General features: G+C 32.7%; 4 protein-coding genes across 8 annotated transcripts; all 4 read left to right on the plus strand.

Annotated features, from left to right (window-relative positions):
* The first annotated feature begins 3,070 nt into the window (after positions 1-3,070).
* THO1 (nuclear matrix protein-like protein) lies at positions 3,071-8,099 on the plus strand. 2 transcript variants are annotated; one of them, XM_078961133.1, is made up of 20 exons: positions 3,071-3,281; positions 3,425-3,508; positions 4,119-4,193; positions 4,296-4,389; positions 4,481-4,626; positions 4,711-4,782; positions 4,855-4,927; positions 5,012-5,077; positions 5,251-5,297; positions 5,627-5,698; positions 5,787-5,912; positions 6,015-6,080; positions 6,203-6,244; positions 6,344-6,460; positions 6,541-6,623; positions 6,697-6,763; positions 6,862-6,933; positions 7,233-7,343; positions 7,442-7,594; positions 7,679-8,099. In XM_078961133.1, exons 1-20 carry the CDS (start codon positions 3,279-3,281, stop codon positions 7,913-7,915), a joined length of 1,806 nt encoding a protein of 601 aa, XP_078817259.1. In that variant the 5' UTR covers positions 3,071-3,278; the 3' UTR covers positions 7,916-8,099. The 2 variants fall into 2 exon arrangements, with proteins under 2 accessions (XP_078817259.1, XP_078817260.1); XM_078961134.1 differs by lacking the exon at positions 3,071-3,281 and having other exon boundaries at positions 3,494-3,508; positions 4,300-4,389.
* Positions 8,100-8,701: 602 nt separating this feature from the next.
* LOC145001380 (UDP-galactose/UDP-glucose transporter 2-like) lies at positions 8,702-10,815 on the plus strand. The gene is made up of 7 exons (XM_078960751.1): positions 8,702-8,962; positions 9,056-9,209; positions 9,295-9,525; positions 9,605-9,847; positions 9,968-10,069; positions 10,186-10,293; positions 10,393-10,815. The coding sequence occupies exons 2-7, from the start codon at positions 9,084-9,086 to the stop codon at positions 10,633-10,635; spliced, it is 1,053 nt and encodes a 350-aa protein (XP_078816877.1). The 5' UTR covers positions 8,702-8,962; positions 9,056-9,083; the 3' UTR covers positions 10,636-10,815.
* A 1,966-nt stretch (positions 10,816-12,781) lies between these two features.
* Positions 12,782-15,186, plus strand: LOC144999663 (Pleckstrin homology (PH) domain superfamily protein). The gene is made up of 9 exons (XM_078958788.1): positions 12,782-12,986; positions 13,258-13,403; positions 13,482-13,569; positions 13,645-13,882; positions 13,968-14,021; positions 14,106-14,203; positions 14,344-14,469; positions 14,540-14,629; positions 14,708-15,186. Exons 1-9 carry the CDS (start codon positions 12,927-12,929, stop codon positions 14,828-14,830), a joined length of 1,023 nt encoding a protein of 340 aa, XP_078814914.1. The 5' UTR covers positions 12,782-12,926; the 3' UTR covers positions 14,831-15,186.
* Positions 15,187-19,892: 4,706 nt separating this feature from the next.
* Positions 19,893-22,735, plus strand: LOC145001326 (SPX domain-containing membrane protein At4g22990-like). 4 transcript variants are annotated; one of them, XM_078960700.1, is made up of 10 exons: positions 19,893-19,945; positions 20,070-20,190; positions 20,266-20,577; positions 20,642-20,746; positions 20,819-21,273; positions 21,344-21,669; positions 21,733-21,914; positions 22,000-22,190; positions 22,276-22,409; positions 22,497-22,735. In XM_078960700.1, exons 1-10 carry the CDS (start codon positions 19,893-19,895, stop codon positions 22,733-22,735), a joined length of 2,118 nt encoding a protein of 705 aa, XP_078816826.1. The 4 variants fall into 4 exon arrangements, with proteins under 4 accessions (XP_078816826.1, XP_078816830.1, XP_078816828.1 ...); XM_078960704.1 differs by having other exon boundaries at positions 21,344-21,646; positions 21,746-21,914; XM_078960702.1 differs by having other exon boundaries at positions 21,344-21,642.
* The last annotated feature ends 3,721 nt before the right edge of the window (positions 22,736-26,456 follow it).

A 26,456-nucleotide genomic window follows, 5' to 3' on the forward strand; every position in this document is an offset into this window, starting at 1 on the left:
TTCGAATGCCGAAGAGGGATCAGGTCCAGGCTCGGGTTCAGGGGTCGAGCAGCTCGAGAAGCGTATAAGAGAGTTTGTATCATCTGAGATCACGCACAATATCTTAGACCAGACTCTTGTGATCTTTGGTATGGTCAAGGAGGGTATACTAGAGATTTTGGATGAGAGGCTCGGGGCCTTTCGTACGGAGATGATGACATTGATAGAGGCGTGTACCTTGAATTTTTGGGAGTTCAGAGCTTGTGGAGCATCAAATTATCATGGGGCTAGGAATCCTATTGCTAGCAACAGGTGGTTGGCCGATGTCGCCAACGCTTTCCGCACGAGCCGGTGTCCCGAGGGGGATAAGGTCAGACTCGCCTACTGTCTTTTGAAGGACATAGCACGAGATTGGTGGGAGGAGGTGGTTCATGCCTTGGGGGATGGCGCCACGTTGGACACGATGACATGGAGTGATTTCTCAGCCAGGTTCATGGCTGAGTTTGCACCAGTTATTGAGGTGCAGTAGTTAGTACAGGAGTTCCAGGCCCTTCAGCAGATGACTGAGACTGTGGTGGAGATCACTGCCAAGTTCAGGGAGAGGGCTCTTCTTGTTATGTAGTATATGGCAGACGAGGAGATGAAGAAAGCCCGATATCACGAAATGCTGAGGTGTGACATCATGCAGTTTGTAAGCAAGTCTAGCTGCAAACCGTTGGAGGATATGATTGCTCGAGCCAGAGAGAGGGAAACTGACCTGGAGCAGATCAGGAAGAGGAAGCCGGATGAGGTTCATATAGCCACAGGTTCGGGCAAAAGGCTCAAAGGATCAGATTCGAGATCAACGAATTATCAGAGTCGCAACCAATACAGGAAGTGTGGTAGGATACGAGAGGGAACGTGCAGGAGTAGCAGTGGTGGTGACTCTTGTTGCTTCAAGTGCGGTTGGACTGGTCATTTTAGCAGAGATTGTACCGCTACCACCACTCAGGGGGTCATATCTGATCTGTTTCTATTGCAGCCATCAGGGTCACAGGAAGGCCCAGTGTCCGAGTTTGCTTCCGGCAGGACAAATGATAACACCTGTCCCTGCCACTTTGAGGATCATCGACGACCGTTAGGGCCATATAGAGGCGCCTGCGGTGGGAAGCAGGGCTTGTCAGTTGTTCACAGTAGTGTCACAAGCGGTATGCAAAGAGCTACCCGACAATATTGGGCGTGTTGCAGATAAGCTAACTGCTAGGCTTCAGGGTCAAACAACGAGTATTTATGCGGATAAGGAGGTAGTCGAGGTAGCTCAGGAAAAAGGTTAATAAATGATTTATTAATATATTATAAGAATAATATATTAATTATAAATCATATTGTTTAATTAGCATTTAATCAGAAATTCGTTGGAAATTAATTTTTGGATTAAAGGAACTGATTGGAAGTACGGGGACTGTTATTGCAAATCAATGATAGTTGCAGAGATGGGCTGATGGACTCCTTTGGAAGGGAGTGGATGAAATCTTTAGGAGGCCCTATAGAATTTCGTCCAGGGCTTCTCAGAAGGAAGTCTATGGAATGATTAAGGCCTAAGCAATCAAATTAGGGTTTCCACTTGAAAACCCTAACAACCTCAACTATATAAACAACCCCTTGGTGTGTGATTTTCGACCATAGGCATTCTAAGAGAAACCCTTGCCGAAAATTATAGTTTTCCATCCTCTCTCTCACCCATCCTTTGTTGTTAGTGTTTGTGACTCCATTAGAGATAGCAAGCAAGGTAACATTCTAACCCTATTTTTCATATTGATTTCCAAAATTGTATGCTAGTATTAGGGTTATTGCTTTGAAATTTCTATTTGCATGTATAACTAGAGGCAAACTTAGATCCAAAACAATTAGGGTTACATGAACACATATGAATGTTGTTATGCTCAAAACCCATCAAAATTGAAGATCCAAGGTTTGCTATATTCGATTATAGCAAAATGTATGTTTTCTAGTCCCTTTTATTTTCGCAAAAGGTAGACTCGATTGTATTTCGTAGTATGTTGCTATAATGAGAAAATATCATAGATCTCTAGGTTGTATGTACCCATAAATTATTTTATGATTTCACTACTTAGATCTAATGTTTTATAACCTAGAAAACCCGTCAGAATTGATGTTGACTATTTATTTTCTTTATTAAAAGAACTTAATTATTGTTTTAGAAGAGGGATCCACATTTTATTGGGTTTTCAAAAAAATTTATGAATATTTTTTCTATCTTGTGGTCTAAGATGTATATTTCTTACAAACATAAACACAGTTATCTATCGTCAAGATAGATAGATAGTTGGACATATACATCTTTGGTTCTCATAGGTTCTATGTTCAAATCCCTACCAAAGTTTTTTTTTTTTTTTTTTTTCTTTTTCTTTTTTTTTTTGCAAAAAATTATTTTTGCTTGTTTAACATAAAACAAGCATCTCTTAGGGATAGAACTTGCGACATTTTGCATACGGACGATGCATGTTTACTAGGTGTGCTAGCATTACTTTGAAAAATGTAATAATATTTAAAACCATGTTCTCGAGTCCTTTTAAGGATGGAAAGAAAAGGAAAATTCTGTTCTCGAGTTTATTATTATTATTATTATTATTATTATTATTATTATTATTATTATTTAAGGAAATGAAGGAAATGAAAGACAGTGAAATGTATTGTCGAGATTCATTTAAGGAGGGGAAGAAAAGTAACAAAAGTTTTCTCCTTAAAATCTATACTCCAAAAAAACTGAAATTGATGGGGAAAGAAAAGGAAGTTTGCTTTTTATTTCATTCATTTTTCTTTCCTTTCCTCAGTCTTAAACTCAAGGAAATGGTGTAAAGTAATAAATTTCATGAGGTGACACGAGAAAAATAATTTTGAACACTCGATTGGGTTTTTTAGTGAGTTTAAGTGGTTATTTTATGACATTTTAAAAAATTAGGTCATAAGAATTAAGATGATATAGAAGAATGAAGAGTGAAGACCCAAGTATGGTATGTTAGTGATACCAAGCCCAATCTAATAGGCCCAACATGTTTCACATGAAGATCAACGGCCCAATTCTTTCTCTCTTCAGCGCTTCTTTTGGGGAAGAACCGAGGAACACACGAAAGCAGTAGATGCTACGATGCAGGAATCCATGAAGTAGCAGCTAGCTCGCTTGTGACACGATCAAAATTTTGAAAATATCTTGCTATCTAAAGAATCCAAGAGGGTATAGACTGCTCGAAGAACTTGGCATAGAACAACCAACGAGTTTATCGCATTTGAAAATCGACATGGTAAACTAACCCCTAATCACCTGTGCTTTACGTTTAATTCAGAGAAGATGAAAGCAACTCAAAAAAGAAATCAGAACGAAGCTACGTTCTTGAACACGTATTTTTTTATTTTATTTTTTTTCAAATTTATCTTCTGCGCGTAGGATTTGTTCAGGAAGGTAATAACACAACCTGGGAAACCAGAAGATTTTGCTCTTCAAACAGTTCAAGAAGCCATCAAACCTCAGGTTTGCTTCTTAACCTCTCTTGTGTGAATGTATGCTTTTCCGATTTTCCCCAATGTGATTTTGAAAATGGTATTCAAGTTATTGTTTTGTCCGAGTCGAAGCCCATATTCAGACACTGCATAGATTTTCCCTTGTGAACTACCCCATAAACAATTCACTTTAACCTCTTTTAGTTTTTAAATTGAGAACTCATAAATCTTTAATCCATGGCTATACACTTAAGTCACGTCTTCATGAAATTAATCATGCATTCATCATTATTCCATCAATGATTTCTAAGCAATAATCCAATGTATCTCAAATTAACATAGCATCCTCAAATTGACATAAACCCTAACTTGACATTTCATCCCATTTCATATGGTATAGATTACTTTAAATGTTGTTACCCTTACTAATAAACAACATTTACATCATAATAACAAACACACATCAAGAATCATCTCTACGAATCAAATTTCATGAACCCTAATGAAATAGAGCTTACAGCTTCATATCCTTGCAGTAATCTAATCAAATCTTGTTAGATTTGGAAGAAATTCGATCTCAAGCCTTTGATATCACCCAAAATTGCCCTTGAACTCATCCAAAATTGTTATATTTGATGCAGAGGCAAACAAAACTAGTCCAGGATGAGAACCAATTGTTGGAAAACATTCTAAGAACACTACTTCAAGAGCTCGTGGTATGTTAATCCTTACATGCTTTCTTAATGTTCATATTTCACATGGGTTGACTAGTCAACATGTTATATGCCTCAACATCATGTAATTGTTGTTTGACCTAGTCAGCTGCAGTTCAATCAGGGGAAAATACTATGCATTATGGGGCATCAATTGATGATGGTGATAACACACAGGGGCAAGTACCTCGGCTTCTTGGTGAGTATATTTTATATATATATATTTTACTCTCATGACTTATTAGTCAATCTTCTTGCACTTATATTTCCATTTCTTGAAATCTTTTCAGACATTGTGCTATATCTTTGTGAAAATGAACACATTGAAGGGGGCATGATATTCCAGCTTTTGGAAGATTTAACAGAAATGTCCACAATGAGAAACTGTGAAGATGTCTTTGGTTATATAGAAAGTAAGCAAGACATCTTGGGTAAGGTGTGTAAATTCTCTACTTTTACAGGGTCTTTTAAGTAATTTTTTTATATCTATTCTTGTGTTCACTTCCATACATTCATACAGCCAGAACTTTTTGCAAGGGGAAAGCTTGTAATGTTAAGAACTTGCAATCAACTTCTTCGTCGCCTTTCAAAGGTAATTTTAATTAAGGGAAATTTTCAAGTTGCTTTTTTAATTAATGACATTTTTGCCCTCTCTACTTTTCAGTCAAATGATGTGGTGTTTTGTGGACGTATCATTATGTTTCTTGCACATTTTTTTCCATTGTCTGAACGTTCAGGTTATTATTATTATTTTTAACTATTTTTATTTATTTAGTGCTCTACTTTTTTCTCTGACATTATTATTTCTTTTGCATGTACAGCTGTCAATATTAAGGGAGTTTTCAATGTTTCAAATGAGACAAAGTATGAGAAGCAAGCACCTGATGGTAAAAATCAACTCTCTTTTTTTTTTTTTTTTTTTTTTTTGTGTGTGTGTGTGTGTGTGTAAACTAATATATCCCATATATATTTTATAAAATAATTTATTGATTCTAGATTTCAAATTAACAATTTCTATTTATGCTCAAATGCATGCCTAAAAAAGTTATATGGCTTTCAGGAATTTCTATAGACTTCAATTTCTACAAAACCTTTTGGAGTTTGCAGGTCAGTTTAATGATTCCTTTTTTCAATTAATTTTGATACAGTTTTATTCTGATTAAAAAATATAAAATCAGTATAATTTTAAAGATTCAGTGAACTCTATTTTTACTGAATCTTGTTTTACTGATTAAATACTTGGTAGTTAGTAATATTTTTCTGAATGAAAAATTATGGTTGAAAAAAAAACTAATCATTAAATAGCTAAACATTCAAATAACTTAGTCAATCAGATAGTTGACAACATGGATGATTTATTGTTTCTTTAAATTCAATTTCAAGGTTTAAATTTCTACAAATTGTTATTTATAATAAACATTTTTTTTTTGTTTCAGGAGTATTTTAGCAACCCTGCTTCCATTACTCCTGCCACCCCCAAGTGGCAGAAGTTCTCTTCCTGCTTGAAGGTATTTTTTTCCCCATAATTACCCTTTTCGTATTATTATTATTTTTTCTTTTTCTAATTTTCCTCATTTTAAAAATTGGATTTTCCAGGCTGTTTTAAATACATTTGAAGCTCAGCCTTTAAGTGAAGAAGAGAGTAGTACAAACAATCTTGAAGATGAAGCAGCAACATTTAGCATAAAATATCTTACAAGCAGTAACTTAATGGGTCTAGAGGTGGGACCCTCTATTTTTTTATTATTATTTTTTATCATAAAATACTTCAATCTCATCACACTTTACTTTCTTTATTTATTTATAAATTTTGGTCTAATATAGTTAAAAGATCCAAGCTTTCGTCGCCATATTCTTGTCCAATGCCTAATTTTATTCGATTATCTTAAGGTAATTAATATATGCATTCCATTATTATATATATATATATATATATATATATATATATTTGTATAATTGTATGTAATATTATGATGTTACTTACATATGCAATTGTTTAAAAAAAAAATTAGGCTCCAGGGAAAAACGAAAAAGATTTGCCTTCTGAAACAATGGTTAGTTGGGACTTTAAAATTTAAATACCTTTAAAATGTGACAAGTGGTATTTTGTTTATTGTTTTATAAACATTGTGGTATTTATTTATTAATTGCAGAAAGAAGAAATAAAATCATGTGAAGAAAGAGTAAAGCAACTTCTTGTGATGACTCCACCTAAAGGAGAAAAATTTCTCCAAAGCATTGAGCATATATTAGAACGAGAAAGGAATTGGGTATTTTTCCATTTCTATCCTTCTTGAATGAATAATATATAAATTGATTTTATTTTTATTTTTCAAATTGTTTTTTTTAGGTCTGGTGGAAACGTGATGGTTGTGCTCCATTTGAAAAACAACCCACGGAAAAGAAAACTGTGAGAGATGGAGGAAAAAAACGGTATATATATAATTATATATAATTTTTAATGATTGTAAAATTTATTTCTGAGTTATTTTTATATAAATTTCAGTCGTCCAAGATGGAGATTGGGAAATAAAGAACTCTCTCAGTTATGGAAATGGGCGGATCAAAATCCAGTGCGTCGTGAAATATAAGTTTATTTATTTATTTTTATAATTTTTTACTTTTAACAGAATATTATTTTATTTATTTACCAATTCTACCCCTTGTGCAGAATGCTTTAACTGATTCTCAACGTGTACGAACGCCAGCTGTTACAGAATACTGGAAACCCTTAGCCGAAGATGTAAATTCCCATATTATCCAAGTTTTATTTTTTTATATGTTTTGTTTAAGTAAATTAAATTTTGGAGATTTTTTTTACATAATTCTTTTTTGACTATTTTTGGGACCAAAGTTGCAAGTCAGCAACATTTATGGACCCAAAATAGTCATTTTTTATAAAACAGTGACTAAAGACGTTACAGAACCTTGAATGATGACCAAAATTGCAAGGAAAAAACTTTGTAGGACCAAATGCAAAAATGAAGGTATAATAGGGACTGAAAATGTAACTTACTCTTGTTTGTTTTTTAAAATTTGCAGATGGATGTAGATGCTGGGATTGAAGCAGAATACCACCATAAAAACAACCGTGTTTACTGCTGGAAAGGTCTTAGATTTTCAGCAAGGCAGGATTTGGAGGGGTTTTCTCGAGTGAGTTTTATTTATTTATTATTTTTTAATAATTAACAAAAAAAAGATATTATTATATAATTGTTTTTTTTAATAAAATGATGGTTTTTTTGTTTTAGTTTACTGAATTTGGTGTGGAAGGGGTTGTGCCGATGGAACTTATGCCAGCTGATGTCCGATCAAAGTATCAAGCAAAACCAAGTGACAGATCAAAACGTGCTAAAAAAGAAGAAAACAAAACTCCTGCAAATCAATCAGAAGACAACAATCAGGTAGTAAACATACACATTCTTCTTCTTCTTCTTCTTATTATTATTATTATTTTTTAATAAATTCGATGTTTTTATTTTTGAAAGATTGCAACACCTGCAAGTGAGGGTGATGGTGAAGGGAATAATAATAATAATAGGCAAGATCTTGAAGCATCAACAGTGGCAATGGAGACCGATACAGCAAGTCAAGAGCCTGGTCAAATTGATGAAACAGAGCCGGAACCGGAACCGGAACCAGAACCGGAAACGGAACAAGAACCGGAATCAGGGATGATAGATGCTGAAAATGATGCGGATGTGGATACAAATACAGTGGGTTGAAAAAAGAAAGGAAAAGGAAAGAGTGGTAGTAGCTTTCATCTTTTGTATGAAACCTGTGTGTGTAAGTGTGTAATATTATGAATCCAACCAACACTTTATACCGTTTGAGTAAAACTAACAGGATATATTTGATTGTAGTTATTTTGAGTTTTAAGATTTGCCAAATTGTTGGCTGTTAAGCTTCTTTTTCACATTGTTGAAATGAGAATATAATGCTAAATTTATATTTTTTTTTTACATATTATCATGTGTCCATAACAAAAAGTAGACGACCACTTATATATTAAAATTGATTAAATGCAAGAAACATACAATACAGCATAGTTGACATAGTTGCTTGCGATAACATTAACCGATTTACGTCTCACTATGTGAGCTTTGAACTTTATGTGGGCCCGTTGTGGTTGCCAAGATTCAATATATATATATATATATATATATATATATATATATATATATATATATATATATATATATATATATATATATATATATATATATATATATATATATATATTTTAATTTTATTTTATTTATTTATTTATTTTTTTTTGTGATAAAATACATTTTGCTTATATAAAAATCTACATAATTAAAGTTAATAATATTTTCCTCATAAAATGAATTAAGATTGATGATACGTTGAAAGGTTTGAAACTGTTCCCTTTATCAAGTTAATGACATACACCTCACCTCCAAGATTCTAAAATTGATGTTAAATTCTCCTACTTCCGAGGCTCCGAGTCGTGTGTATACATGATGGGGTCTCTTTCTCTTTCTTGTTCATGCAACATGAAAATTCCTTCAAAAGAGGAGATGTTTTCTCCTTGTTTCAAGCCATTATCCCTCCATCCCTACACCGCGAGAGATGCAGATTGCAGAGGAGATAAACTGGGAAAACTTCGATTGGGGTCTTCTCGTTTCTCTCTCGTTGCCTCTTCGCCTATCAAAGTTCCTTGTAAAACCTGCAAAAAGGAGAAAATTGAATGTGGTTCTTTGGAAATCAACAAATTCAAGACAAGTCGTTTACTGTGAAACAATGTTTTGGTGCGTCTCCTGTCCAAACATTTTTTTTTTGTTTTGGTCGAAAAGTAAGAGAATCAAAGCGGGTAACACCCCGTTTTGATCATTCTTCTGCAGTGTAGGTGTTTGATGATTTGTCACAGAGATGAAGGGAGAAGATCACATAAGGACTTTGTTTGGGATTACGCTAACAGATAAACCAACATGGCAACAATTTCTTATTTGTTCTTCTGGATTTTTCTTTGGATATCTTGTTAATGGCATTTGTGAGGTTCGTTTTTCTCATTGTCATTCATATATCGCGCAGATTCACACATAATCATATCTATATTATTATTATTATTTTTTTATGGCAGGAATACGTATATAACAGGCTTAAATTCAGCTATGGATGGTATTTTACATTCGTACAAGGCTTTGTATACTTAACACTCATAAGTTTACAAGGATTCACCACAAAGCAAATGGTGAATCCATGGAAAATGTACGTTAAGCTTTCAGCTGTTCTTATGGGTTCTCATGGATTAACAAAAGGATCCTTGGCTTATCTCAATTATCCCGCTCAACTAATGTTCAAATCAACCAAGGTATCTCAAATGTGTTTTTATACTTTTTTTTGGATCCAAATTTGCTGTTTTAATATTTTATAAACGAAATTGTTTATAGGTTTTACCTGTTATGATGATGGGAGCTTTCATTCCTGGTTTGAGAAGAAAGTATCCCCCACGTGAATATTTTTCTGCTGTTCTTCTTGTTGTTGGATTGATTCTCTTCACATTAGCTGATGCCAATAGTTCTCCAAATTTTAGTATTTTTGGTGTTGTTATGGTTTCTGGAGCCTTAGTCATGGATTCCTTTCTGGGTAATTTGCAAGAAGCAATTTTTACCATTAATCGTGATACTACTCAGGTAATTATTGTCTTTGGTAGTGTTTGGTATGAAGGAATTGAACAAGGAATGGAATGTAATGACTAATTCCATTCCTTCTTCAGTTTCCATCACTTCACATTTACTCACACAAATTTTCAGATGGAAATGCTATTCTGCTCAACAGTTGTTGGAACACCTTTCTTGATTCCACCAATGGTTTTAACAGGAGAATTATTCAGAGCATGGAATTCATGTTTTGAAGTAAGTCTTCACTCTTCTCTTTCAACAATCTATATACATATATACAAAAAAAAAAAAAAAAAAAAAAAAAACTACATGTTTTTTAACAGTTCTTTTATAAATATAAAAAAATGCAGCATCCTTATGTATATGGGGTGTTGGTTTTTGAAGCTGTGGCTACATTTGTAGGCCAAGTATCCGTTCTATCACTAATTGCCATTTTTGGAGCTGCAACCACTGCTTTGGTAATTAAACATTTTCTTAATTCTGTCAATCACATTAAAAAAAAGTGGGATATATATTTTATAATTTTAAAGATAAAAATGTATATATGGTTATTACAGGTAACAACCGCAAGAAAGGCAGTAACTTTATTGTTATCTTATATAATATTTACAAAGCCCATGTCAGAACAACACGCGATGGGGTTAATTTTAATAGCCGCGGGTATTATGATGAAAATGTTGCCTGATCACAAGATTCCTCAAAAGCTTAGAATACCGGATGCGATTGTAAAACAAGTAAAATCTTATCCTAGAGATGAAAAGAATGAAGAACATGATGAAGAAAAAAGGTCTTTGGTGTGAAATGGTTATTGAAATTGGTGATTTGTTGTTGTTGTTGTTGAGATTGAAAGAAGGTTTTTGGTAGGGGTGTAATGTTAGATATGTGATGGTTTTGTTTTTGTTGATTTGGATGTTTAGTTAGATTGTTTTGAAGTTTAATTGGCGGGATGTATTGATATTTGGAAATGGATTTTCGAGATAATTAAGTCGTTTTGTTATTTTATCTGATAAAATAATAACTTGATGAATGATTCTTGAAACATGCAAAGGTTTCCACCAAATTCGTTTTCCCATAAAACCTACAAAGCCTCTTGAATTCAATAAAAATAAATTTTTTAGTTTGCATGTGGATGTAGTTTGGTCACAATCGAGTGAACAATGTTAAATCTTCCTGTGTTCTTTATTTAATCTTTGGTTGCATAATCGTATATATCTTTGTTCTCAATTTTTGATGAGGTTGCATCTTAATACCCAACAGTACTTGTTATAATAGATCAAGATGCGAGCATTACTAGCTCAAGAAGATTATGATGTTGCATAGGATGCTTTTGGAAGAAAAATCACACCATTGGGACTAAGGAAGAGAAGAAGAAAGATTATAAAGCCCTACACCGAAATCATTTCCATCTTCATAACCACATTTTGAAAGAAGTTCTAAAGAAGACTCTAAACATAAAAAAAAAAAAAAAAAAAAAAAGGTGAAATTCAACACTTCAATTCACAACATGTTCATTCAGGCTTTTGGGCATTTTATAACAAATATTCAGGAGGTGTTAGGTACATTATGACCATCATTGGCTGCTATTCAATAAAAGTGGGACCTTATTTTTTTTTTTTAAATAAATCAGATGCATTCTTCGACTTTAAAAAATGGAAGACTGTCATTGAAAGCCAAATCGAAAAGACAGTTAAAAAGTTGTGTACAAATAATGGTTTGGAGTTTTGTTTAGAAAAAAAATTGAATTATACTTCAAGATTGAAGACATTGTTGGTGATTTTGTATCATTAATATTATTTAAGTGTAATGAGATTATTTTGTTGATCAATGTTACATTGATAAATATTAAACAAGTTAGGGTGGTGCGGAGTGCATATTTGTTAAAGTTTGTCTTGATTTAAAGTACACTGCTATTTAGAGGAAAAGTCCATGAACTGACATGAGTCCGGGGGTAGCTCCCCTAGGAGTGGGGTCAAAGGGACAACAGCCCATGGCGGAGTCCAACAGGCAAAACCCCTGGCTAGGTCGAAGTTCTAGACTTGGTTTTAAGTTAGTTGCTTTGTTAAAAATGCATTAGAAATCTGAATTTTAGAAAATGAACTCGATTTTGTAATCCAAGTTCTAGGCCTCACTTTAAGTTTGGACAGGAAGTTACATTCTTGTAACAATGAGTTTTAAATTTTTTCTTTAATGTTGTTTTCAAAAGAATTGGTTTTGCCATCCAGAAAAAGCTAGCGGCGCAGCTTGTTACCCGTTTGTCTTCAATCGATATGTATTGAACTAACAATTAGTTATTTAATCAAAGAAAAATTGTCTAATAGACATTTCCACAAACTATATCGTCCCCTACACTCATTAACACAATCATGTAAATATATGTTGTCTAATGCAAACCTATATTTTCAATTTTAGCTCAAGGCGGCCTCCACGACTTGTCACCTTATGAATTAATCAACTTTCCGTAGCCCTAAACAAAGACTCAAGTTGATGTATGGTCCTATTCTCCTACAAATTACTCAAAGTTAATGATTTTTAGTTGCACAAATTATGCCCATGTTGATAAGGGGAAGCTAGAACCAAGAGCCATCAATTATATTTTCCTCGGTTTTAAATATGGAGTCAAGGGTTACAAGCTATGGAATCTTGAATCATACAATATTAAAAAATAAAAATTTTAAAATCATTTGTAGCATCCTCGTTTTTCAAATGGTTAAAATACATAGCATTAATGCATAGCTCATTGAACAATGGACCTACTGTGGGCTAATTAAGATGGGCCCATGTCCATGAGATGGTAAATTTATATATGGACAGACAGCAGCATGTTACCAGACCGCCATCATCTCGCAGATCCAACGGCTCTAATTGAAACTCAGTACCCCACCTGAATTTAACGGTTAAAAAACGTAGATTTCCATGTACCTACGTGTACATTATAATAAGTCTGCTGATTTGAAAAACGAAAATCGAAAACCCTAGAAAGACGAAATTTTGATCTACGGCGAAAAAAGGGGTATTTTTATCATCATAAGAACCCTAATTTGGCTTCGTTTGATTCAATCTCTGTTCTCGAAAAGGAAGCTATCATTCATACATGAAAGGAACCAAGCGTCTCGCCATATCAGAATCCAGTGCAGACACCAACAATTTGTTTGTGAGTAGCACCCTAGCTCCCTTTTTCCGTTTCATTACTTTCTGTTCGTATCAGCTGAGGCATTAATGGGTTATGTAAACTCAGGTGAAGCTTAGGGTTTCGATTTAATTGATTGATTTTGTAACTGGTACTGAATCCCGACTGATTTTCTTCTCGCAATTTGAGCTGCTATGTTGAAAGCAATATAGTCGATTTCTTACAGTTTTAGCTGAATGCTAAGCTGAATGGGGACTGTTTTCTTGCTCTTATTACTATAGTTATGTGGTTTCAGAGTAAAAAAATTATGGTAGGAGCTCAATTTGATTTTCAACGGGCAGAATCATCACAACAAAAATCAATAGCAGCTCCATCATTGGATATGCGTCGGGCTGAATCATCAAGACAACATGTGAGAGCTCTTAATAACCAATTTGCAAGGTCTGTGATCTTTCCTGTTTCAGTTGCAAGAAACTCTCACTGTTTTACTATTTCAATAATTTAAGCTGTTATCTACAGTTGGGTTAATACTCAGTTACAAAACCACCCTGATGAACTTTGGGAAGATGGAGTACGTGACTACATAACTCACGCCTCAAGCATTCTGGTAATGATCCAAACTCATATCAAGTCTGCAATTTGTATATTTCGTGCAAGAATTTTATTGATCTTCTTTGTATAGGAGAAATTTAGTGATGTTGTCAACTGGCTCAAATCAAATTCTACAAAGAACGAAAATTTGTTAGAACAAGGATCACATTCTCCTCAAAAGAAACTTGCTACTGAAAGTAAAGACAATGAGAACATATCAACTATGAATGGTCCAACTTCTGGAACAACCCCAATGTTTGCAACTTCAGGGTTCACAGCCTCATGGAACACTGGTCCTCTCTTCAACAATCAATCTTCTTTTTCATTCGGTAGGTGTTATTTTCAGTTATTATGTCATGTGGTATCTTATAATGCTCAACTTTTTTAAGTTGTTTCATTTTCCTTCTCCCTCAGGTGGACAAAACTCAATTTCTGTAAAGCCAGATGCTTCAAATGATGCAGATGGAGGTAATAAGATACATAATATTATTTGCTCTTATATTTTGTTATAAACACTATGTGATTTTATTATTTATGTTTTGAATTTAACAGAAGATGATGTTGAGCAGCCAAGCAGCCCATCTGTGAAAAAGACCGAAGAGACCGGTATCTTGGTTGTGCATGAAGTCAAATGTAAGCTTTATGTCAAGGTAATTTTCAAAAAGGACAGATATTTATGGTATTTTATACCTTCTGTAGAATAATTACAAAAGGGTATATGGAAATAATTTTCTGCAATTTGCTCTTCATTCTTTGTTGTGTAATTTTCCCTTGTATCTATTTGTTTCAGTCAAGTGATTCAACAGATAAAGATGCATGGAAAGATAGAGGAACAGGTCAACTATCTATAAAATGCAAAGAAGGTGTCACCAAAGGCACCAAAGAATCCAAACCTACAGTTGTTGTTAGAAATGATGTATGTTATTTTTACAAAAGTTTTAAAGATTTATGAGATTTTGCTATATTATCATTATTATTAATTGCAGGTGGGAAGATTGCTGCTTAATGCATTGTTATATCCAGGGATAAAAACAAGCTTGCAAAAGAATTCCATTGTTGCCATTTTTCATACAGTGGTATGTATACGTATGCCATTTTATTCCCTGTTTTACCCTTAGGATGGCAAAGTTGTAATAATATAAGCAATATTATAGGATGATAGTGGGAATGATGATGATAGCAAAGTGGTTGCAAGGACATTCTTGATAAGGACAAAGAGTCAGGAGGACAGGGACAAGCTTGCAGCTGTCATTCAAGAATATGCTCCTGCAGCTTGATCTTCATCTGCCATTGATGATGTCATCTTCATCTTCATCTTCTCACCAAAACAAACTTGGCCCACCATTAATGGAAGACTAATTATGAACAAGGTGGTATGCAGAATCGAGGTCAATTTATGTACAACTTGGGAAATTTATTCTTTGTGTCGTATAAAAGATGAGATACAAAGTTGTAGTTTCTAAAATTTTTCTAAATTTATCAAAGTTTTTTTTTTTTTTTTTTAATCCACCATCTTAAGTAACATGCATCTTATATAAGAGGGGTAGAGTGACAAACTTTGTGATCTGAAAACTGTTGATTACAATCGATAATTGTCTTCACCTTGCATTTATTCTATTTGTCAATTTTGGTAGGTTTACTGGTGATTTTTCATTTTTAGATATTTTTTTTTCGTAAAGAACTTAAATATTTTCTATTTAGTTTCCGAAAAAATTCTAATATTTGACATTTTGTTATTGAATCTAATCCCTGCTTTCATGTTTTTCTAGTTAGAAACACCGATCTATAATAATGTGACTAGGAGACTCAATTTTAGTTTTTGTTTGAATCAACGGTGTTTTTTTACTGTTAATTCTCTTGTTCTTATTGTTAATGCTTTTTAACATTTGAACTTGAAAGAAACATTTGATTTGTTCGAAAAAGAGACTATTGTATCCATCAAAATGTTTATCAAAATCTATTTGTAGGATGGTCGGTGGATTATATGTGAGGTGAAAATTAACAATATACGTTGGCTTGGTATGTTAGATTGTTTTAAGAATAAAGAAGAGAACTTCTAAACACCCATATATGTTTGGAATCTAATATAATTGTCAAGCTATTCTTCCAAAAAGAATTGGACAAAACCTCTTTCTCTTTGTTTTGTATAAAAATCAAATATTTCCTTTAGATTTCAATGTTACTTTCAATGGTACAACGAAAAAGGCAACATTACACCTGCCCCATACAAATTGGGTAAGGGGAGGTAGGATGGTCAAATTTTAATGAAAAAAGCTATCAAAATATCATAAACAACAAGAAATTGATGGGAAGTATGCACCAAAAAGTAAAAGAATGGTTCAAAAGAAAAGGTTTGTCACATGTGAATGTTTTTTCGGATAAGAAAAAGTTGAAGGTTTATCTAAAGTAATTTTGTCAAGAACCGGAAAATTACCGGTAAACCGGCTAAAATGACCAAATTAGAAAAAATGAAAAAATACAAGCTCTTTTTTAGAAAAATAAATAAATTTGAGGTTTTATTTGGAAAAAACTTAAATATATAAGTTTTTTATAATATTTAGATGCTGTTTGTTTTTTCTAAAAAACCATTTTCTAACAATTTATTACTGCTGTCGTGCAGCACATGCGTATCACTTAGCCATTCACAGTTTGTTTTTTAAAATACTTCTGACTTAAAAACTGTTGCGTGTGTGCTGCGTGGTGCAACACTTGATCATTTGCTTCAAACTTCTTTACATATTACTTTAACTTATTTCAACAGTCTGCAGAAGTAAAAAACAAACAAGCTTTTTATAACATACTGCAGCCGTTTGGTTCCCCTCTTCCGTTACAGAGGGTTATAGAGATGGTCCGCAGATTTCAGACATTTTCGTTTCGAAAAAACAAACAAAACCTAAGTATTCATTTAATTCTTTGGGATTTATTGATATTTCTCAAAGTCATCCACAAGGAATGTATAACATCATGTCAATTTTGAAATGGAAAAATTACCTAAAAGAAAAATATATTTTTATTTTGTATACATTTAGTCTTTGTTGTTTTTTCTTGTAAAATAAGCCATTGAACTTGTTTTATATACATTCAGTACTTATGACCGACTACTCTAGGTTAAGTTCTCAATTTATACATATTTAGTCATTAATGTATCTTTTTTGAAAAGTAAGCCATTGTTGTTTTTGTATACACTTATGACCATTTTTTCTTTATGCTTTTGCTCACGTGACATGAGATGTTTTCATATATGGCTCATCTAGGCAGTGGAATCATGTCTAATTAATAACATTATACTTTTGATATTAGTAACTGTTATAGTATAATACCAACTGCATTTAATCCTAATACAAACTTCATTTAATAGCATTATAAACTAGGTTACACAAGGTGAAGTAGAAAATGCGTTAGCCATAATGATTCCAATACAAATACGAACTAAATTTCACTTCATCATTATTAATTTTTCTTTATCATTATTAATTTTTCTTCAACTCATTCAGTTCTCTTTTGAGACACAAAACCTCCTCTTTAACAACTGTAAGCTCATATTCAAAATTTGAGGTCAATTTGCCATGTTCTACATTTACCTATTACCAAAATTTATACTTTTTATCTTGTTTTTCAGTAACAAAATACAAATTCTAAGAATGTAAGAAGGAAGGTCAATTTGAAAAAAAAAAAAAAAACTCATTTATTGAAAAAAGGTTAAAATCGACATACCAAATAATTAAAGGAGACTCTAAACTTTTTTGCAAGGTGATCTTTTGTCTGGGAAGTGCAAGTCGAGTTAGGAGGAAGCAATCGCAAATAATATTGTTGTATGCTATGGAGATAGATGAATCGAAACCGAAGACATTTTCTTTTGGAAGAAAATTAGGACATTAATATTATTTGCGGATTCATTAATTAGACTACTGATATAAGCGGGGGACGCGTTTTAAGGACTTAATGTGTAAAAAAACAAGGAACTACTTTGCAAAAAAAAAAACATTAATGATTAAATATGTAAACTTAATAACTTAACCTGAAGTAGTGAATCATAAGGATTAAATGTATACAAAACAAGTTCAAAAGCTTATTTTACAAGAAAAAAAAATTAATGACTACATATATACAAACTAAGAACTATATTACATTTATAAATAATTTTTCCTTTTAAAATCTTATAGATAAGTGAACGTCCACCGGAACGCCCATGGATTTTATCATCACATATGGAAAATCTTAAAAAAAGTTATATGTACACATATAATAAACATCTAGTAAAGTTCATGAATAGACAAGTAAAAGCGTTTATGATTTCAAAATTTATTTTTAACAGAAAAAAGTGATTTTAATTCTTTATGTGGGTTTTGTCCAATGTTTTTTTAGACTACTCGGTGTGTGTAATGAGAAGTGTTGTTTTTGTGACGTGGACAACCTTTAACGACGTTACCAAAGGGGGAACACCGCCACCCTTCCCGATATGTGGTGTTCAGTCGTGATGACAACTAACTGCAACAGGAAGACTATCAAATCGTATTTCGATGTTGACTTCGATTTTGATCATATTAACCAGCATTTATCAATCGTTTGTTGTATGTAATTTTGACCATATTAGCGAGAATGAGATTTGATGAAAATGATTTTTATGAGGGAGCCATGCAAGAAAACAGATAGGTTGGAGAAGACAATTAGAAGAGTAAATATATATAGGTTAAAATGAGATTGGGCCTGTTACAATTGCTTGGGTTTTTTTATATGTTTTATACGACCTGTATATATATATATATATATATATATATATATATATATATATATATATATATATATATATATATATATATATATATATATATATATATATATATATATATATATATATATATTAAAATTAGGCTATGATGGTCTTTTCTATAATTATATGGTAATAAAAATCATAAATGACTATAGTTTTAATTAATTTTGTTATATATATATATATATATATATATATATATATATATATATATATATATATATATATATATATATATATATATATATATAATGATGACATGAATTGTTATAATTAGTTGCTAATTTTCTTAATTTGGTGTTATAACACCATATTAACGATAAATTTTAACACTTTTTAACTAATTGCCTATATCCGCTAGTCACGTCTCATTAATAGTTATTACGAGGGTAATAGTCGTTCATATGCCTATTAACTCTAATGATTAAAAAAAAATTACTTCTACCATTAAATATATTCAAAGTAAATTTATTTTAAATAGAAATTTACCTTTATCCTTGTGATACACAACTTGGTCCTACCGAACTAAGTCAGAGTTTATTTATTTATTTATTATTTATTTTTAATTTTAATAATATTTGCATAAAAGGTGATAGCTCATAGCTAGATTGATTGATGAAGGTTTGAAAAGGCAGCGAACAAAGAAAACCGTATGAGCGCCACCTCCACCTTAATTCCATCCCTTTCCCAATCCCTCTCTTCTCTTCTATCTTCATATCGCAACATAACATGCAGGAATAGCAGATACAAATGCTATTCAATTCCAGTCTTCTTTGTTAATTTCCAAATCATCAAAAAGAAAACCCAAATCTTGTGATCAATTTCATGCAACCCACTCCGCACTCTCCAGATCCCTTCTTCTAAATACAAGAACACATACATCTATACGTACACAATTGCTTCTTTTTGTTGATGTTCATCTAAGATACCCAAAGGACGAAGGTTAGGCTTATTACCACTATCTACGTGAATTTCAAGTTATTGCATGTCAATTCCCATTTCTCGGACTGGGTTACGATTTTTGCGTAAAAGTTATCAAAAAAGATTGTTTCTTTAATGTGGGTATTGCATTTTAAATAACGTTTGATGGAGTAGAAGGTGCAGGTTGTATTTCAATTTCTACCACAAGTGATCACTTTCTTTGTATGAATCAACAAACGAAATAAAGATTGCTGCTGCTTTGGTTTGTACATTAACATGAGTGTGTTACAATCTAATTTCTAATTAAACCGTTTATCTGTTGTTCTTCAGATATGCAAAAAGAAAGAAAGAAAGACATGTATCATTTGAAACCACTATGGAATTATGGAAAAATCCATAAGTAGCATGACTCTTTTGCATTTACATTTCCACAATATGTAATTGTTAAAGCATCTTTTTACACAAGATGTAGAGTTCTCTTACTAGACCTATGGTTAGGTACAACTAAAACTAAATAAGTTTCTTTGAAAAGTTGAGAGCTTTTATGTAGCCAAAGTGTGTTTAGTTGATTCTTGGGACTTATATTCTGGATAAAAAAATTTCTAGATTCTACGGGTAAATTTCTACTACATTTGATGCAGTGAGAGATGGTTGCTTTTGGGAAAAAGTTAAAAGACAGACAAATCGAAGAATGGCAAGGGTACTTTGCATTTTCCCCTCATTTTTTATAGTGTAGAAAAGTGTGAGCTAAACAATACGCTCGATAGTATCTCAAGGGGCACTTATTGAAACTTCATTTTATGTTATATATGGTGACTTAACAGATACTACATCAATTACAAACTTATGAAGAAAAAAGTTAAACAATATGCTCGACAGATTGAAACCGGAGGTATTGAACGTAGATACGTTCTCAAAGACTTCTCAAGAATGCTCGATATCCAGGTACACTAACTTTTGTGCAAATCTTTTTAGTTTTTAATGTACTTAATGTGTGATTTATGTATATAATGGATGTAGATTGAAAAAGTTGTTCTCTTTTTACTGGAACAACAAGGGATTCTTTCTAGCAGGATAGCCAAGTTTGGAGAACAACAAGAAACTCTTCAAATCGAGCTTGATTTAGTCAAAATAGCTGCTTTGAGAGAAGGTTATAGAGACATTGGAAGAGATCTACTAAAGCTTCTGTTTTTCGTTGAGATAAATGCAATTGGACTTCGTAAGATCCTTAAAAAGTTCGATAAACGTTTAGGCTACGGATTTACTGATTACTATGTTAAAACACGAGCGAATCATCCTTATTCCCAGCTTCAACAAGTCTTCAAGCATGTGGTAATTTGCATTCTTTTATATTTATTTACTTCTAATTTTGAAAGAAATCTAACAAAATTTTCAGGGTTTAGGGGCTGTGGTAGGGGCCATATCTCGAAATCTAGCAGAACTTGAAGATCGTCAGGGGAGTTACTTATCGATTTATGATCAACCTACTCGCCCTCTTCAGGTTTTCCCAACTTTTATCTTATTCTTTCAAATTTTCTCCTTTTAATTCGTTTCATAAAAATCCCAATTGTAGGATCCTGTAATCGACGCAATAAGAGCAGCTGTAGACAGATTATCTTACTCGACAAATTTTCTTACTTTTCTGGGGCAACATGCTCTTATCATGCACGAAGAACTACCAATGCCTACAGAGGAAAACCCCGATGATGAAAGATACAATTTCATGTCACTTTTCATGAATTTGGTGAATACATTTCTTTATATGGTGAATACGTATATCATCGTCCCAACAGCAGATGACTACTCCATGAGCCTAGGAGCTGCAGCAACTGTTTGTGGGGTTGTGATCGGTGCCATGGCTGTTGCTCAAATCTTTTCTTCAATCTATTTTAGCGCCTGGTCAAACAAATCGTATTTCAAACCTTTAGTCTTTAGCAGCATCCTTCTTTTTATAGGAAATGTAATGTATGCATTGGCTTATGATTTCAACTCCATATCAGTGCTTCTACTCGGTCGTTTGTTTTGTGGGTATATAATTAATGTATGTCTCTTTCTTGACAATTCGAACAAAACATTGACTTTTTCGTTGACTTTCCAGTCTTGGGTCTGCTAGAGCAGTGAACCGAAGGTACATCAGTGATTGTGTCCCACTCAAGATCCGAATGCAGGCTTCAGCAGGTTTCGTTAGTGCGAGTGCTCTTGGAATGGCTTGTGGGCCCGCTCTTGCGGGTTTACTACAAGTGAAATTCAAGATTTATATGATTCATATTAACCAAAATACGTTACCTGGTTGGGTTATGGCTGTTGCATGGCTTTTTTATCTTATATGGCTTTCGATTTCATTTCGAGAACCTGATCGTCTTTCCCACAAGGATCTTGTCCATGATTATGACACACGTATGTTAAATAAATTCCATCTTTTTAGTTTGAATATTTTAATTTTATTGTTTATATATAATGGTGTTGGAATTTGGATCTTTATGATAGGTCAAGTGGGGAGTGATGCCCTTGAGAAAGGTGCAACACAGCCACTATTAAGCTCAGAGGCACACCAAGATGGTGAAGATGATGATCAAGAATGTGACGTCAGTGAGGAACTATTGGAAGACTCACATGCACCCGTTAGTTCCTTAAAGGCAGCATATAAGTTACTCACACCTTCTGTAAAGGTTTGTTTTTACACTAGTTAATTAATACATGCAAATTATAATGATCATTTCTTCAAGAATTTTTTTTACGATGAATATATATCAGGTCCAGTTGCTGATATATTTTATGCTAAAGTACGCAATGGAGATCTTGTTGGCAGAATCTAGTGTCATAACTTCATACTACTTTCACTGGACTACTGGTAAAGTTTCAATATTTCTTGTGTGCCTCGGCCTAACTGTTCTTCCTGTAAATATTATCATCGGACGCAATATCAGCAACATTTTTGAAGACAGGTATATACATTTCATTAATCATGTATATATGATCGATGTACCCTTTTCTTATCAAAAGATTTCTTTTTTCCATATTATGTTTCAGACAAATATTACTAGCATCCGAAATCATGGTGTTTTTGGGGATTCTCGCAAGTTTTAACGTAATAATTCCTTACACCGTGACTCAGTATGTCTTGTCAGGACTCGTGATGTTTGTTTCTGCCGAAGTTTTGGAAGGTATTTCTTTTATTTTTGTGATTATATAACATGTAATGGTATATATATATACTATAGCCTTTCTGCCATTGTTTGTTGATACTTTAGGTGTGAATCTATCGCTTCTTTCTCGTGTGATGTCATCAAGGCTATCCCGTGGGACTTATAATGGTGGATTATTGTCGACTGAAGCTGGAACAATCGCGCGAGTGATTGCAGATGCTACAATAACATTAGGAGGGTATGCGGGGGAGAGTAGACTCTTGAATGTCACTTTACTACCTTCTCTTGCAATCTGCATATTGACGATTATTTGCACGTGTTTGACTTACAATTCACAATACTGATTGATATCTATATATTATCTTGATGTATTGGAGTTTGAATCATACACGTAAGAGGCCAATTGAGTATTTGTAATGTATTTTGTTATTTGTATGTAACAAGCTTTAGTCATGGGAGCCTTATGGGCTACGGTTGAAAGGTTGAGTTGCATAATTTGATAAATTAAGGAGAGAGAATACCAAAAATATGTTTTAATGCTTCACGATTTACCTTCTACCCCCACTACACGGCCTTGGAATGGATTTGGCATGGGCCGTTCACTTATGCGTAGATCTTGTTGTTTATCATTCTAATGAGTTATTGTAATGAGTTTTAGATGTGAAGATAGGATTTTTATATCTTTTTTTTTTTTTTTTTTTTTTTTAATTTTTTTATTTATTTATTATTTTTTTTTTTTTGTAAATTTTCTTGGTCACTGTTTATAAAATTGAATTGTTTTATAATTCAATAAATCATTTTTGGATTTGAATTTGTTTGCAGCTGTTGTATCATGTATTTGTGCATGTGTATTTGGGACAAAATAGTTGGCATGTATGTTTGTATAGTGTACAAGCTTGTTAAGTTATTTTATTGATTTTATTTTTCTCCTTTTACCGTAAGTATTAACATTTTTTATCTCTCTCTCTCTCTCTCTCTCTCTCTCTATATATATATATATATATATATATATATATATATATATATATATATATATATATATATATATATATATATCAAATGAGAACCAAAAAATGTTAAGAACCGTAAGAACCTCTAATTTTAAATGTTTATAAAGGGTGTAGGGTTTAGGGTGTTTATAAAGGGTTTAGGGTTTAGGGTGTTTATAAAGCGTTTAGTGTGTTTATAAAGGGTTTAGGGTTTAGGGTTTAAGGTTTAAGGTTTAGGGTTTAGGGTTACCCTAAACCCTTTATAAACATCTAAAGTTAGAGGTTTCCTACGATTATTAACCTTTTTTGGTTCTCATTTGAACTACTCCCTATATATATATATATATATATATATATAGGAAAAGTGAATATACCCTTAAGGGTATATAAGCTTACGTACTCAAACACACAATAATACATCGTTTTGTTCGATATATTCATTATAATATTGTTAAACTTCAACCCTAACTTGATTTACTTTGAAGATATTCGAAATTTCACTATTATCATTCACTTACATCACATATTTTTGTCGAACACCTATTAGGCTATATATATTGTAGTTGAAAATAAAAATTATATAAGAGGAAGATAAATGTGTAAATTATAAAAATATTGGAAGTAAATCAAGTTAGAAGTTAAATTATAAGAACATTGGACAATTGGAATGTATTATATGATACAAAACGATGTAGTATGATGAGTTTGGGTACCTAAGTTTATATACCCTTAAGGGTATATTCACTTTTCGCTATATATATATATATATATATATATATATATATATATATATATATATATATATATATATATATAACATTTAGGGATGAACATATGATCTGTTGAATACAATCTTTTAAAACCCAAGGTTTTAGTTGACCCGGTATGATGACTAGTTCACGTATCAACCGGTTCAACCGCCGAATCAACCCAATTTATGTTCTTTTTCTGTTTTCATATATTTTTATTTTCGAGCATAATGCATAGATATATAAAACCAATAATGTGATGTCCATAAAGTTTAAACATTAAAAAATAAATCAAAACGTGGTATAGATCAATCTAAACATAATAAACAACCATATAGAGCACAAAAAACAAAACAAAACATAGTTTTGACGTTTGCTAATTGTATCTAAGTCCTATTAAAACGGGTCAATGTGGTTTTAACCGGTTTGGCATAATGGTTCAATCGCGGTTTAGGGGAAACCTAATTGGTTCGATCCGGTCTGTATTTTTATAACAAAAGCGTTCTCATTGACCCGCTTTTTACCCCGAGTCACCGTCCAACAGGTTGACTCGGCTGAGTAGATCTGGGTTTTAAAACGTTGGTTGAACATGATTGGACCAAAAAACCCCGGGACAGGACCCAAAATACATATAATTGGACCTGTTTTCGGTTTTAATTTTTAACACAAATCGGTTTTTGGGTTTGAACCGGATCAACACTTGACACAATTACTGGAATTAAGATTTACTTCTATTTTCTTTATAATATTTAACAATATCTATTATTGAAAATATAATTTTTACTGACCGTGTTTGTGTTTTTTTATGATTGCACAAATTACCTATTTACTTTCTCTTTTTATACGTATTTTATATATATATATATATATATATATATATATATATATATATATATATATATATATATATATATATATATATATATATATATATATATGAGAGAGAGAGAGAGGGGCAATCTCATCATTTTAAAATTATTTTTATTTTGGTCCTAGTGCTACCACATATTTCACATATAATTAGTCTAGTTTTGTTCGATTTAATTTTCTTCTGTCCAGTTAAGTCTAGTTCTATCAAGTCAGTGCACCAAATGGTACCTTATTGCAGAGACAAAATTCTAGAACAATATTAAATTTAATGGCGGTAATAGAATCAACAAAATAATTTTGCTGCTTGAAATGATTTAATAGGTTATACGTATTCTTCAATAACTTATCACTGAAAGAGATATTTAATTGATGTTTACATAGGTTTACTTTAATTAACCTAAAGTCAACCATAAATGGTATATAATTTGGCAATATGTTGTGAACTAGTGATGTAACGCCCCGATTCCTAGATATTGATTTCTTCTGATATAAGATCTTTTTGATTTCAAGGCCTACTCAACGAGTTGGTTGCTCGACTCTTCGAGTAGTAGCGGGTTGGTCCACGTGTTTAAGTGACCTACTCACCGAGTCCAAGGAGGGACTCGACGAGTAAGAGCTGGAAAATGAAACCTTAGTTTCCTGGGTTTTGCACCCAATTTAAAGGATCATTGGCCTCCCCAGCCTCCCCTCTACAGCCTCTTATCATTCCAAAACCTTAAATTCGTGTGTATGTGTGTGTGTGTGCTTCCTTGGTGTGTTAGGCTTTAAAGAAGGATTTTGGTGAGAAAAGCTTGGGGAACAAGTGATTGGAAGCAAGGAACTCGTGGGGAATCAGAGATCTACTTCAGTGGGCACCCTTTTGAAGGTATTAGGTTGTTACCTTGGCCCAATTCGTCCTAGATCTCTTTTGGATGGTTTTTAGGAAGCTTTTCTTATGCTCAAGCTAAGATCTAAGTTACAACTTCAGATCTGAACTCTCTTTGGTCTCTAAGTCCATAAAGTTGCCACAAGTATGAACCTCCCCTCAAGTGTAAGACTTTTTTACAAGCTTAGTTTTCTCATTTTAAGGCTTTAGAGCTTTACATACACGTAAAGTTTGCAACTTTACATGATAAGCATGACTTGGGGAGTTCGATCTACAATATTGAAACGACCCAATGATACGACCCAAAAATTTCGTTTTTAATACCATCAAAACTATAATCAGAGTATCATATAAATAAACCATGCGTGATATGCCCCAAAATATAATAAAGTACTGTGCGGAAACTGTAACATACTATATCAAAACAACAACTAAATCAAATCCAGACTAAAGCTGAAACGGTGGTGTGTGCGATGCCGTCACCCAGAGCTCTTCCCTTTGCTTGCGGAAGTACCTGAAACCAAAACTGAAACTGTAAGCACGAAGCTTAGTGAGCTCCCCCAACTTACCACATACCATACAAAAACATATA

Source organism: Lactuca saligna, chromosome 6 (assembly GCF_052625555.1).
Source record: "Lactuca saligna cultivar CGN05327 chromosome 6, ASM5262555v1, whole genome shotgun sequence".
NCBI classification, from domain to species: Eukaryota; Viridiplantae; Streptophyta; class Magnoliopsida; order Asterales; family Asteraceae; genus Lactuca; species Lactuca saligna.